We start from the raw sequence: 15,973 nt of genomic DNA, 5'->3' as shown, positions 1-15,973 counted from the left end.
AGATCAGGCTGGTCTTGATCCGCCTGCCTCTTGCCTCCCAAGTGCTGAGATTAGGGGTGTGCATTGCCACCACCCAAGCATCTTACTGGGAATTTTTTTTGGGGGGGGGCAGCTTTGACTTTTCAATTGTATTTCTGAGAAAGAGAAAAAACATTAAAATGGATGGGTAGGGAGGAGGAGAGGATCTGGGAAAAGTCAGGGAAGGGAAAGAAATGTAATCGAAATATATGAAGAAAATTTAAATAAAAACTCCAAAACTGAGCCTATTCACAAAGAGTATCATTAACTAAGAATCAAAACATTTTCCTAATTATATATAATCTGTGAAACTTGGTCATCAGAATTAAGGGAGCAGTTTTATTTTTCTTTTTATTTATTTTCATCATCATGATTATACTCATAGGATTGCATTCCAATGACGGCAGAAGAGCAGATTGCTAAATCCATAGTCTTATAGGTTTAAGATTAGCATAAAACTTCAAGGCAAAATTTTTAGAATCCAAAGAAATCTACCCTAGAGAATATTTTAATCTAAGTTAGCAATCCTTTCAAGTTGAGGGTGACAAGAATTACCACCTTGATAAAGATTTGAGAAGTACATACATGTAACAATTTAGGTGTTTTTAATTATCAAGCAGGTGGTTGGCCAGTGAGATGTCTCAGTAGGAAAAGAATGCAGCACCAAATCTGCCAGATTTAAATCCAATCCCAGAACCCACACAGTGGAAGGAGAAGCAACTCTGGAAAATGGTCCTTTGACCTCCACATCTGGCATGGCACATACTCATCAACACACATACACATATACACACAGTAAATAAATAATGATAAAATAAATTGCTAGAGAGATGGCCAGCAAAGGAGGCCATCTTCTGCTCTTACAGAGGACCTGAGTTAATTCCCAGCACCCACATCAGGTGGCTCACAACTACTTGTAACTCCAGCTCCAGGGGGATCCAATGAACATACACAGTGTTCTGATGGTAACTACTGTCCAAGGGGCTCCTTTGGGTTTTTTTTGTTTTGTTTTGGTTTTGGTTTTTTTGTTTGTTTGTTTGTTTTGCTTTGTTCTTTCGAGATAGGGTTTCTTTGTGGCTTTGGAGCACGTCCTGGAACTAGCTCTTGTAGACCAGGCTGGCTTCAAACTCAGAGATCTGCCTGCCTCTACCTCCCGAGTGCTGGGATTAAAGGCATGCACCACCACCACCCCGCTGTATTTCTTTTTTTAATGTATTCATTTAATTGTATGTATATGGTTATTCTTTCTACATGTATGTTTTTGTACCACATGAGTGCAGTGCCCATCAGTTCAAGAGGGTATCAAGGTACCCTGGATCTGGAGTTACAGACAGTTGTGAGCTGCCATATGGACGCTGGGAGTTAAACCCAGATCCTCTTAAGAGCTAAACCATCTCTTGAGCACCCACCCCATATATTTTTAATAAAATAGAAGCACTGTGTATTAAGCCCTGGGCCTTAAGATGTGTGAAGCAGCAAAGTTGTACCACAGAGCTATATTCCCAGCCATTCTCATCCTTTTGTTCCAATATTCCATCTAGTATATATCACATTTAGTTGTCTTGTCTCTTGAGTCTCACTGAGTATCCCTGGCTGGCCTAGAAGGCAATACAAGCAAAAGATAGATGAAGAGGCAAAGATGGCTCAATGGGTCAGAAAGCTTGCTCTGCAAACATAAAGACCTGAGTTTGACTTCCCAGGCATGACATTATTCAGGGTGAAAACTGGCAGATCACTGGAGCTTCCTTCCAGGTGAGCCAGCCTAACTGAAAAGATCAGCTCTTCTAGTTCAGTCAAAGACCACGTCCAGTGTCACAGAGCAGACAGCAATAATAGAGGAAGACACCCTACCCCTACAATACATATACAATGTGCCCTCCACACACATTCTTTACACCAAAAAGGGGGGGGGGGGGAAGATACATGAAGAATTACTAGGCCTGGGCAGTGGTGGCGCACACCTTTAATCCCAGCACTTGGGAGGCAGAGACAGGCGGATCTCTGTGAGTTCGAGGCCAGCCTGGTCTACAAGAGCTACTTCCAGGACAGGCTCCACTGGTGGACTTTTAAAAGTTGAATAAAAAAAATTCCAGTCAATTGTAGTGGCACACACCAGCAAGAGCTGGATGAAGTAGTGCACATTTGTGATCCCAGTACCCCACAGGGGCAAGAGAGGTAGAGACAGGGGAACTGCCCCATCTTCCCAGGTCCATATCAACAAGGTGGAAGTAACTTACTCTTGATAGCTGTTCTCTGTAGAACCAATCCACCTCTATTTTAGGCTTAAAAACCATTTTACAGTAAAAATGAACTAGGTTCATTCCTGTCTATAATTAAACCTCTGTTTTTCAAGATTGTGTTATATTTCACTCATACCTTAACTACAAATGCTTCTATGTTGCCTGTTCCAGGAATGGCAATCATGACTTTCTTTCAAAAAGTTGTTTATAACCATCTTGCAACCCTACCTTTGTTTCAAAAGGTTATATGACCACCCATGACTACCTGTTGCTATGACTACCTTGTTATGCCCCCCTTGCAACCATGTCTTTGTTTCAGGAGATCATTAGAACTAACATGTATGCTTCAACCGGCTGAAGGTAGAGTTCAGTGGACAGTACTTATCTACTTAACATGTGCAAGACCCCAATTTCAATCCTTATCACTTGTATGCGTGCTGTGGCATGTGCAGACACATACATGCAAACATACATACAATTTTATAAAACGTTTTTAAATTATTCCAAACAAAGCTGAGCATTGTAACCATTGTAAAATAAAGCTACATTAACTCCTTTAATGCCAGTACTCGGAAGGCTGAAAGTGCATCTCTGTGCGTTCAAGGTCAGCCTGGCCTACAGAGAATGGAACAGGACAGCTAGAGCTACACGGGGAAACCCTGTCTTGAAAAACCAAAATAAATAAAATAAACTGGGGGCTGAAGGATGGTTCAGCAGGTAAGAGGACTAACTGCTCTTCCAGAGGACCCAGGCTCAATTCCCAGCATCCACATGACAGCTCAACACTGTCTATAACACTTCACACAGACAGACACATGCAAGCAAAATACCAATGCATATAAAATAAAAAGAAATAACTCACTTTGTAGACCAGTCTGGTCTCGAACTCACTGAGACCAATCCTCCTGCCTCTGCCTCCCAAGTGCTGGGTTAAAGGTTTGTGCCACTACTGCGCAGCAAAATGAATCATTCTTAATAAAAATAAAGCAGGGGTTAGCAAAATGGCTCAACAGATAAAGCATTCACTTTGTACGTTATAACCTGAGCGCTCAAACCCTATTTTGCAAGTGAAGATGACATGAGTTCAATTCCCAGAACCCATGTAAAGGTGGAAAGAGAAAACAGACTCCAAATGATCCTCTGACCTTAACACAAGTGCAGTGTCATGTGTGTCCACATGCATCACACATATACACAACATATAAAATTGTAAAAAAATTAATTAATTAATTAAAAAAATAAATAAACCAGGTATGGTGGCTCAGGAGGATGAGAGAGGAACATTGCCAGTTCAAAGGAGTCCAAAGTCAATCTGCAGTCACAAAATGAGTACCTGACCAGCCTGGGCTATGAAGAAATAATAATTAATAATAATGATGATGATGATGATGATGATGATGATGTCTTTAATCCCATCACTAGAGAAGCAAAGATAGGGCTACAAGCTCAAGGTCAGACTGGTTTGAATAGGGAGTTCCAGGCCAGCAAAGGCTACATAGTGAGACTTTTCTTACTATGTGGATATAAAAAACATAAATAAAACATAAAATAAAAAACACAGCTGGACGGTGTTGGCACAAACCTTTAATCCCAGCACTTGGGAGACAAAGGCAGGCAGGATCTCTGTGAGCTTGAGGCCAGTCTGGTCTACAAGAGATAGCTCCAGAACAGGCTTCCAAGCTACAGCAAAACCCTGTCTCAAACAACCAAAATAAAATAAAACAAAATAAAAACATGCCGGGCGTTGGTGGCACACACCTTTAATCCCAGCACTGGCGGGGAGGGGGGAACAGAGGCAAGAGGATCACTGTGAGTTCAAGGTCAGCCTATTCTATAAGAGCTATTTCCACTAAGGGCTCCAAAGCTACAGAGAAATCCTGCCTCGAAAAACAAAAAATAAAGAAATAACAAAAAAATGATTAATTAATTAAAAATAGAGGCATTTGGGGCTTGAGAGATGGCTCAATGGTTAAAAGCAATGCCTGCTCTTCCAGGACTCCCAGCCCGACACAGCATCTTACAATTGTCTGTACCTCCAGTTCTAGGGGATCCTGACACACTCACAGACATGCATGCAGGCAAATACCAATGCTCGTGAAATAAAATTAATCATTAAAAAAAAGATAGTTGCTGTACTTTCTTCCACAGGATATAAACTAATGACACATTCAAAACTGTAGTTGAAAAGAATAAACAGTAAAGCATATTTCACTAGATGCAATACATTGACCAATAGATATTTACCTCTGTTACAATTTAGATACATTAACTGTAATACTAACATCAAGAATGGAAACAATTATTTTAGATAAATATTATAATCCCAAACAGCACTGAACAGATAGGGGCTAGGAAATCTCAGCGAGCTAGAGTTGTTGTTGTTGTTTGAGGCAGGGTACTAGCACAAAAGTTAGCCTCAAACTTCTAATTATTCTGACAGAATGCTGGATGTCTAGAGTTGTTTTTGTCTGTGTCTATGTTCTTACTCATGCTTGAAAATGAGGGTGTGCACATTTCATAGCATATGTTTGTGGAGGCCATAGAATAACCTTGAACGTTGGGCCTTGCTTCTTTGTTTTTCCACTGTGCATGCGCCAGGCTACCTAGTCTTCATTCTTCTGGGATTTCTGTCTCTCCTCACCATCTTCCCATAGAAGCACTGGAATTATAGATGTCTCCATGTGTTCGATTTTATATGGGTTCTGAGGATCTAATTTAGATCTTCATGTTTGTGCAATAAGCACTTTTACCTACTGTGCAATCTTCCCAGCCAACACTAGAGTTTTTTTTTTAAATATGATTGCATCATGACCTTGGATAAAGTCTGTTTACCCCAAGGTGTATGCCTTCTCAACCTGCTTTAAGGGGATTTGACAAATGACCTAGGGCCACTGTCTAGATTTAGTGGATTGCAGGAGCTTAAATTTTAAAGTTTTTTTCCCCTTTGCTAAGAAGAGTCTTGGAACAGATGTAACGAGACAAAAATTAGTGTCAAATACATCTCTCTCATTTACCTACAGTTTGGTCTTTTTTTGTTATTGTTTTTGTTTTTTGTTTTTTTAATGTGAAACGTGGAAAGGTAAAAGCCCAACATCAAAACTAGAATAAGCTCGGGAGGCAGAGGCAGGTGGATCTCTGTGAGTTCGAGGCCAGCCTGGTCTACAGAGCTAGTTCCAGGACAGGCTCCAAAGCCACAGAGAAACCCTGTCTCGAAAAAACCAAAAAAAAAAAAAAAAAAAAAAACTAGAATAAGAACTGGGCATAGTGGTATATGCTTGTAATCCCAGCCTTACTTCAGAGGTAGGAGGAAAGTTAAAGGCAAGCTTGAGTTACATAATGAGTTCTAGGTTAGTTTAGTTTTGGAATGACAGTTTATCCCAGCATTCAGGAGGCAGAGACAGAATCCTGAGTTCAAGACCAGACTGAGCTATATAGGAAAACCTTGATTGAAAAACCCAAACTAAAGCCGGGCGGTGGTGGCGCACGCCTTTAATCCCAGCACTCGGGAGGCAGAGGCAGGCGGATCTCTGTGAGTTCGAGACCAGCCTGGTCTACAAGAGCTAGTTCCAGGACAGGCTCCAAAACCACAGAGAAACCCTATCTCGAAAAACACCAAAAAAAAAAAAAAAAAAAGAAAAACCCAAACTAGGGGGTGCTAGAGTAGTTTGAAAGGTTAACTGAAGGCGTACTCCATCTATGCAGCCATGGGGAAGTTGTCCTTCATGCTGTGGTGAGACTTTGAAGTGATGTGAATCATCTGTACCCCTGTAACCCCTTACCCCTGCCCCTGTAAGCCCTTACTTACCCTTGCCCCTGTAAGCCCTTACCCCTGCCCCTGTAAGCCCAATAAACTCACTGAAATAAAGCACAGAGATTTCCTCTTACAAAAATGTAAAGAATATAATCCTATTTATTTGAGAGGGGCTCATGTTAGTGAGAATGACCATGAACTCCTGATCTTGCCTCTACCTCCCAGGTACTGGATTATAGCTATCCATTATTATATTCTACTTTATCTATTTACTGTTTTATATGTGTGATTGTTTTACCTGTATGTGTGTAAGCACTCTTGAGTGCCTGATGCCTACAATAGTCAGAAGAGGGCAACTCCTGGAACTAGAGTTACAAATGATTATGAGCTGCTGTGTGGGTGCTGAGAATTGAACCTCGGTCTCTTGGAAGAGCAGCAAGTGCTCTTAACCACTGAGCCATATCTCTAGCCCCTATTTAATTTTTTAAAGATGTGTGTGTGTGTGTGTGTGTGTATTGTTCTGCATGAGCATATGCACATATATGTATGTGGGGATTAGTGGACTTGTGCGCATGTAGAGACTAGAAGTGGGTATTAGATTCTGGAATCTAAACAGGTGTTTGCAGGATGTCCTGCTTAATACATGAGTTCTGAGATTGGAATTCCAGTTCTCATGATTGTGCAACAAATGCTTTTAATTGCTGAACCCGGTGTTCCAGCACCCTGCTTTATTCTTGAAACAGGGTCTTACTATGTAGTTCAGGCTGACATCTTAGTTGATTCAAATGTAAGTTTTCTCAGTACCTGAATTTTTAATTTGAAGCCTTCCAGGTCTCTAAACTGAATTTATTTATTTTTTAATTTTTGTGTGTGAGCCTATACAGTACTAGGGATTCAACCTCATGCATGCTTGGCAAGCACTGTGTCCATGAACTACAGCCCCAGCATATCTCCTGACTTTTTTCTCTCTGTTTTCTCCATAAATAACAATTAGAGAAACTTTTTTCAATGAGAGTAACTAGAATTAATAATCATAAAAACTTGGAATCGTGGGTCTGGAGATTTATGGGTCTCATTCTTGTAAAGATCCTAGTACCCATGTCAGGCAGCTCATAACTGCCTGTAATGTCAGCTCTAGGGTTCTCACTTTTCTGACTTCCAAGGGCACCTGAAGTCACATGTATAGACCCACATACACATAGTTAAAAATAATAAAAACCTTTTTTAAATAATAAAAATCTTAAAGTCCTTGGAATTATGTAATTTTTTTTTTGGATTTTTTTCGAGACAGGGTTTCTCCGTAGCTTTTGGTTTGTAATTTCTTACAATACTTCGTAGGTGGACTTATGTAGTCTATACTTTTACTATGACTTTACTGCCTTGTTTTTGTGTATATATGTGTTTTAGTCTTAAATCAAGCAATTTAATAGTAATTCTTTCTAGATGTAGATACTTTCCAGGCTGGAGGGATGGCTCTTGAAACCCAGAAATGTACAAATTCTTCCTGTATGTAGTAGCCCATTCTGGTAATACCAGCGCTGGGAAGGCAGAGAAGGGGGCATACTTGGAGCTCACTGGCCTGTCAGTTTGGCTGTAGGTCAACTAGAGACTTTTGTCTCAAAGGAGGTGAATGTTATCCAAGATTGTCCTCCCTGACCTTCTCATACTCCTCATACACACATGTGCACCTGCACACAAGTGCACATATACTCCCTGGGGCAGTGTTAAGAGCACAGACTGCTCTTCCAGAAGACCAGGGTTCTATTCCCAGCACCCACATGGCGGCTCAAAACTGTAACTCCAATTCCAGGGTACCCAACACCTTCATATAGACATATGTAGGCAAAACACCAATGTACATAAAATAAAAATAAATAGACACTTCCCAAAGATTTATATTAATGTATTATTGTGTGTGAGCATGATCATCATTTTTCATTTTTAGGGTCCTGGATGACCTTGAACTAGTGGAGGGTGATTTGGAACTCTTGATTCTCCTGCTGCCAATGCACAGGTGTTAGAACACTAAGCATAGCTAAACTCTTCTAATTAATAAAACCTAAAAAAGAAGGGAGAGATTTCAGTTCCATCTCTTCACCCCCATGTGTATGTGCTTGAGTGTGTGTGTTCCTGTGTATAGTGTACATGTGATAGAGCAATTTTTGGAATTGGATCTCCTTCCATCTGTGTGTCAATGTCAGGCTTGATGGCAAGTACCTTTATCCATAGAGCATATTCCATTGATAACAAGCACCCATTTAAATGATAGCCAGTTTATCTGGCTGTGATTTTTTTTTATATTTTAGGGTAATAAAAGTTATTTTGGAATGTAAAAATGCAAAATAAGGACAGCAATCAGTAATGCAAGTCCAGTATTACGCAGCGAGGTTTAAAGTATTGTGGGGTGAAGGTAAAGGCCACGTACCATCTTAAATTGGGCACACTTATCACATCCTTTTCATATGGAAACTGTATATTACATGCCTATAATCCTACACTTGGGAGGCTGGGTCAGAAGGATGGTAAGCTCCAGTCCCTAGAAACTTTATCTCAGAAAAGAGAACAAAAAACTGTAAACAAGAGAACTAACCTTGAAGCAAGGTCAGTGAGTTCTTTGGTATATTCATGCTGCTATAACAAAATATTTGATTAGGATAATTTATAACTAGTAATACAAATTGAGGCTGGCAAGTGTAGATTAGACTCTCGAAACCATGTCTCAAAAAAAACCAAAAAAGGAACAAATATACACAACACACACACAAGTCCTCAGTTTGATCAATTTTATCCCTATAAAGTATTTCTAGGGAGAAAGAGACTTAGAGATTAGCAGCTGGCCTTAAACTTTCACATCCTCTTACCTCAGCCTTAAGTGCTGGGATTACAGACCTATATCATCATCATGTCAGCATACAATATAACTTTATTTATTTATTTATTTATTTTGTTTTTTTTTTCGAGACAGGGTTTCTTTGTGGCTTTGGAGCCTGTCCTGGAACTAGCTCTGTAGACCAGGCTGGTCTCGAACTCACAGAGATCCGCCTGCCTCTGCCTCCTGAGTACTGGGATTAAAGGCGTGCGCCACCAGTGCCCGGCTTCAATCTAACTTTAAAATTAAAGATTTTTAAAGAATATGGTTTCCAAGTGTGGTGATATACGCCTGTAACCCTAGCATTCTGGAGATCAAGGCAAAGTACTAAGTTTGAGACCGGCAACATCCATGGATTGAGGATACATAGTGCTCAGTGATAGAGGATTTGCCTAACATGAGCAAGGTATTGCTTCCACCCTCAACACTGAAGGAGGAAAACTGTTACCATATGTTAACCAGAAATTTTTCTCAAACAGAAATTGCAGCATCAACGCTGAAAGCTAAATTACTATTCTGCACAGAAAAGTTACCCTAACAACCTAATTAGCCCATTAGACTCTTCAAATGGCACTTCCTTTTCTCTCCTGAATACTCCCTCTCAAGCGTTGTCACACAAAATGGCCAGTGTGACCAGGAAGTCCCTTCCTAATTAGTAGAGATAATAACAGCAAATTCCAGCAATGAAACAAGGCAGACAGGAAATGCCCTCCACCCACTACCCACACACCTCTCCATGTGTTAAGAGTTGTCCTCAAAATAGTTAAGTTTCTTTATAAGCTCCAAGACCTGTAACAATATAACAAAAGCACTGGCTAAAACCCAGGAAATATACGCCCCACACTAGTGATCATCCCTTACTCTGAATTGGTCAAGTCTTCCAAGGAACTGTAGTAGGACAAACACCAGCTCAGAGGTTCTACGGTTTGGTCCTCATGCCAGGACTGTTGTTCTTTCTACTTTTATCTAAAAAACCAACTACAGGAACTATTTTCTATACTTGTGATGCTTTATAAATAAGAAGTTAGGGGATAGTGAGATGGTCAATGGGTGAAAATACTTGCTGCACAAGCCTGACAGCCTGAGTTTGATCCCTGGGATCCATATAAAAGCCAGATGTGGTAGCATGCATCTGTAATCCCACCCCAGCACTCTGAAGCTTTCTAAACTAGGCTACACCTGGCAGAAACAACACCTGGCTCCAAAACAAAATAGAATGAGAAAACAACTCCTGCAAATTGCCCTCTGACCTCTACAATAGCTCAGGAGCACATGCGCACCTGCTCACTCCCTTCCCCCACAAACACAAACAACACAGACACAAATAATAGAAGTTTAAAAATTAATTTATACACTGGTAGTTATGACTATATCAGAATAGTAGTTTTATGGGGAGCTTAAATGATTTTTAAAGTTTTATGTGTTGGCCAGGCACACCTTTAATCCCAGCACTTGGGAGGCAGAGGCAAGCGGGTCTTTGTGAGTTCAAGGCCAGCCTCTGGTCTACGAGAGCTAGTTTCAGGACAGGCTCCAAAGCTACAGAAAAACCCTGTCTCAAAAAAACCACAAAAAAAAAAAAAGGTTTTGTGTGTTGAAGAGTATGTGTGCACATGCGCGGATGTGCTGCATGTATATATACAACTATGTGTGCTAGTACGCGCACCTGTGTAAGGAAGGCATCAAGTACAGTCCTGTCTCTGCCTTACTCCTTATGAGCATAGTCTCTCAGAAGCTGGACCTTACATTTCTGCGCTAGCTTGGAAGTCAGGGAAGTCCAGGAACCCTATCTTCTCACTGCTCAGTGCTGGGATTACAAGAGAATGTGGGGTATACCTGATTTGTTATGTGGGTATTCTACTGAAACTCCAGTCTTCATGTCTACACAGTAAATAGATCTTAGTCATAAAATCATCTCTTCATCCCTCACATGAATTTTTTATTTTAAGATTTATGTGTTTGCTTGCATGTATACATGCACATTATGTGGGTGTCTGTGCCTGTAGAGATCAGAAGGCAGCATCAGATCCTGTAGAACTAGATTTGCAGATGGTTGTGAGCCACCATGTGGGTGTTGGAAATCAAACCTGGGTCTCTCTGTAGATCAACAAGTGCTCTTAATCCATCTCTCGAGCCTTTTGTTTTTAGACAGGATCTTACTATGTAGCCCTGGTTATCCAGAGCTGTTATGTAAACAGGATAGCCTGAGATCTGCCTACCTATGCCTCCTGAGTGCTGGGATTAAAGGTGTGCACCACACTAAGCCCTGACTTATTTCTCTCCATAAATTTTAACGTGGACCAATTAAGACAGCAATGAACAATGGTTCAGCAGCTAAGAGTACTTGCTGGTCCTCCAAAGGGCTCAGGTTTGGTTCCTGCACCTATATGGCAGGGTACAACCCTTTACAACACCAATTCCAGAGATCTGATGCCCTCTTCTGGCCTCTATGGACAACAAGCATGCCCATGGTCCCAAAATGAAACACAGAACACAAAATAAAAAATAAATAAATATGAAACAAAAAGATGAGATAGCTATAAAATAATCCCATATGATTTACTGCACATAAACCATACAGATTATTATACAGAATACACATTAAACCCTCTAAAAGTTCCATTTTTGGCAAATTTCTGCCAATTTTTCATATACTCCAAACATCCTTGACTTTTTAAATAAGCAAGCAAGTTCATGTGTTTGATCCCAGAATTCACGAGACCCAAAACAAACTTCTACAAACTGACTTCTGACCTCCATACATGCACCACAGAATATCATGCATGCATGTGTACAAATGTATACACACACACACAAATGGAGTTGGAAGTTATGGCACATTCTTTTAATCCAAGCACTCAGGAGGTAGAGCAGAGCTACAGTGTGACACCTCTCCCCTCTCTCTCTCTCCCTCTCTCTCTCTCTCTCACACACACACACACACACACACACACACACGGACTGGAATTGACATAAATAAGCTCTGTTGTCATTAACATTTTTCTGCCTTACAAAAAAATGTGCATTTTAACTTCCTCATTCTCCAAGAGTGAAATTAAATTAACAAATCCTCTCAAAGATGCTTATTGCATTACAACAGTCTTACACTTCTTGGCTATAAATATGTAGATGAAGGGTTTAAACAAACAACCAAAGGAAGTTAAAAATGAAAAATAGCCTTTACTGTGCTGTCCCGGGTTTGATTTAAATGTCTAACTTTGGTCACTGTCAAAAAGAAATTCGTGGAGTCTGCCTAACTACAGACATGTTAGATATTTGAAAGCAAGAAAGTTACTAAAGCTATCAAATGCATTTCTATCAAATTTGGGAAATTAAAAATATATTTACTGAGCAGCCAACTTTTGTTAATTTGTTAAGCATGTTAATATTAACATCCCTAAAATTACTTATTCATCTGAAATGTTAGAAAACAAAAATGACATTTGTACTTAAGTACTTAAGAAATTAATATCTGCATTTTAAAAAGTAAAACTCATTTTACTTTTTAAATATCACTTCTGAAAATAAGCTTGATAGCTTTGAATTAAGGTTTATTACTGTCTTTATTTAAATGAGGCTTGCAGAGTCTCGACTCATCATTTTATCACATTTACCTTACATTTTCACAAATTTTTGTCAACTTTTATGCACTTATACAAAATATAAACCAAGCAGTTTAAGACCCTCACTAAAAAAAACATGTACAAACCAAAGCTAAGTACCATTAATTAAAGATAAAACAGAGCTAAGAACAAAATGAAATAGTTATGGTTTTTTAATTCTTCCCCTTACGTACTTACTAAAAGTATACCACAATCTCCAAATACTTTCAGTTTAGCCACTAGATTTCCAGAAACTCAACAGAAATCGTCTAGAGACAGGCATTATAAAGCTACCACTATGGAAAAGATTTCCTGTTTCTTAAGGGTTTATTTTGTTGCCATATTTCAACTATATGAAACCACTTGTTCTCAGCTTTCCTACCACAAAACATTCCCTAAACAAAGACTGTTTACATCTCTTGAGAAGCCTTTGTTCCAGGACCCCTCTGTTCAAGAGCTCCAACTTCTGGATCTTCTCTCTGGTGGTTCTATCAACAGCAAATGCTGGCCACTCTTCTTCTACATTGGCACAGGAGTTTGTTAAACAAAGGAGGAGCAAGTCCCCTGCACACAAAGGAGGACTCCAAATAGCACTAGTTGTGTCTGTAGATCATTTCTCCTCTTTACCCCTCTCCTCTCAGGCTCTACTACACAGTACTCAATACAAAATGGTGGCTATCATGTGTGACATTGAGAATGGGAAAAAGCAAAATAAACGCACAAATCCTAAAGATTGCCATTAATCTGCTAACCCAGATGAGAAATGGGTAGCCAGACCTAAGCAAAGCAACACTATTTTTCGAAGACAACAGCTCTATGAAGGCAAAGAAGGCAAGAGAAAGGACTTACCCCAGCCCTGGATGCCACAATGCCAACATGGAGGACAGCTCACAGGAACCTAACTCCTCTTACATTTTGGTTTCTAATAACTTAGTCAAGTTTGCTAATGTCTGGATAACATCCTATCAATGAGAACGTCCAATGTTCACATTCATCTTTCCTGGCACATTAACATAAAGCTACATCGCTCAATGTTTAGAGCAAGCGTGGTCTATTCTTCCAAATTAAAACCTTAGTGCTAACCAGCCCAGGGTGTAACTTCTGCAGGCCTCTACAGGAAAAGAAATGTACCTTCCCTTAAGAAACAATACTTGCCCCTGTCCACTTTCACCAGGAGAAATGAATCTATTTCCAATCATTTCCTCCACACTAGCTGACCTGGCCAGTTCTTTTCTGAGGCATCTATTTCATTTCGTTTGAAAAGTTGTCCAAGAGAAACTAAAATATGGTGTCTGTGGTTTAATTTTTTTTTATCTGGTGGGGGGTGATGGAAAGATAAGGCTTATTCTAGCTTTTCTAGAACAGAATGATTGATTACGTACACAATCCCGCAATTCAAAATGCCATTACAAAGAGCAAGTTTAAGGAAGAAAGAGGTAAAGGGGGGGGGGGGGGGTCCTTCCTCCACTTATGTGCGAGCAGTGGAGATAGAAAATTCTTAAAACGGTAGGCAAGGCAGTTAAACCTCACCAACCGTCCCGGCCGGTCCAACGGTCGTTTAGGCCAACTCAGACTCGGGCCATCCCAAAAGGTAGGCGAAAAACCTGGGGTGTCGCAGCGCATCCAGTTCCGGCTGCGGGGGGAGGGGGGGAGACAGGGAAGGAGTGGGCCGGGCTCTTGGCGGACGTTGCAGCCGTTAGGGCTGGCTTCGGGGGACACCCCACCCCTCACAGCCCCCCAAGCTCGAGGCGCCAGAGCCCCCGCTGCTGGGCCGAGTAGGGGAGGCTGAGGACCTCGTCTGACATCTCTCCTACAAACACGGCCCGTCTGGCCCTCAGTCCCAGCCAGGCCTCCCCGGGGAGCAGCGCCGTTCGGCCCCGGGGAGCGCCCACCAGGGCGGGCAGGCGAGCATAGGGGCACCGCTGTCCCGCCCCACAGTCCCCGAAGTGCCCCCCACGACACTTGTGCCCCCAGCCATCCAGTCGCTCCAGGCCGGACCCGCGGCTCCTCCCCTCCCCCAGTGGCGCGGGCCGCCCCCTGCCCCGGCCCGGCCCCGGGACTCCGGGAGGCCGAGGGACCAGGTGGTGGTGGGGGACCCGGATCCGGAGGGTGGGGCGCTCAGGTGAGGGCAGCTCCCGGCCGACGCCGCCACCACACAAAGGACCAGGGGCTCCCGCCGCCATATTGAAAACTTTCCTCCTCACACGACAACTCGCAAGTCCCCCACCCCCACCCATCACACACCCCCGCACCCCCGGGAGGAGGCGAGGACCAGCCACCGAGCCGTGGGGGCCCAGAGCCCTGCCTCCACGTCCGCGCCTCAGCCAGGCTCGAGGGGACTCCCCGGTGGCCAGTCCGGCGGCTGCCACCACTCCAGCCTGCACCGCTCCCCGGCCGTGCGGCGCACCGGCCCCCGGAGCCGCACCGACCCGGTCCTCGGGCCGCGCTGCCAGAGCCCGCTGTGCTCACAGCCCGCATCCCACCCGGACGAGCCCCCGCGCCTTCTTCCCGCCGCCGCAACTCCCACCCACTGAGGGACCCCAAACTTGACCGGGCCCCGCCGGGACGACCGCTCCCCGCCCCCGCGCCTCGGGCCTCCCCAGCCGCGAGCAGATCCGGGGTGCTGGCTGACTCACCGGCGGCGGCCGCACCTTACAGATCCCAGTCTGCTCGGCTATGGGCCGGATCTTGTGGATGAAAGCGAAGGGGTCGGCAAACTCTTCCCAGCTGGGCTCGAAGACCGGACACTCGGGGGGAGGCAGGAACTCGCCCAGCGGGCCCGGGCCCCCGAGGGGTAGCGCCGGACGCGGACCTGGGGGCAGCACGGTGGCCGGCTCCATCAATGCGACGTCGGCAGGGGCGAGCACGGGGCAGGCTCCGCGACCACGGGAGCAAGCTCCGCTCCGTCCGAGACCTGTGCAGACGCGCAGCTCCGGAGACAAGTCCGACTTCTACTAGCAACGGCAGCACCTAGGGCTTTTTCAGCTTTCCTCCGACGACGTCTTGCCGCTACACCACGCCGTGCGCCTCCGCCGCCACGGCAAGGAAAAAAGTCCCTACTGCCACCCGGAGCCAGGTCCCACCCCGCCCCCTAACCGGGAGGGGCTGGGTCCTTCCGCCTGGGATGGGTTTTAGCCTTTATGGTTCGTTGACCACTGAAGTTTTCAGAATTCTTGCTCTCAGGAAGTTAGCGATCCTGTAGAGAGATCAGATCTATAATTGATCATTCAATCACGCCATACACTTTTTGCCACCAAGGATTTGCATAGTAAAAACTGGAGGAGGATTCTCTAGGTAGAGAAGACAGCTTAAACACAAGAGCAGCAAGGACAGACACAAACAATAGTAATGAGGATAGTAAAAACACTTTGAACATTTGCTTATCCTAGATACTCTGTTAAGTGCTTTGCGCATTTGTTTAGCGTGTGAGATAACTTAAGCATGTGCCAAAATCCAATAGTTCGAACTATTTATCAGAAAATGTTGGTATCGCACA

General features: G+C 43.1%; 1 protein-coding gene across 1 annotated transcript in view; it reads right to left on the bottom strand.

Moving 5' to 3' along the window:
- Positions 1-15,498, bottom strand: part of Kdm5b (lysine demethylase 5B) — a 69,764-nt gene extending 54,266 nt beyond the window's left edge. The window contains exon 1 of the mRNA XM_041648032.1: positions 15,114-15,498. Within this exon, the coding sequence (XP_041503966.1) occupies positions 15,114-15,317 (204 nt within the window). The 5' untranslated portion in view covers positions 15,318-15,498. The remainder of the gene's footprint in view (positions 1-15,113) is intronic.
- Positions 15,499-15,973: the final 475 nt, after the last annotated feature.

This window comes from Microtus oregoni, unplaced genomic scaffold, assembly GCF_018167655.1.
Source record: "Microtus oregoni isolate MIOR12 unplaced genomic scaffold, Mior012 000003F_ref0000135, whole genome shotgun sequence".
Lineage (NCBI taxonomy): Eukaryota > Metazoa > Chordata > Mammalia > Rodentia > Cricetidae > Microtus > Microtus oregoni.
This window is presented reverse-complemented; position numbering and strand designations above follow the sequence as displayed.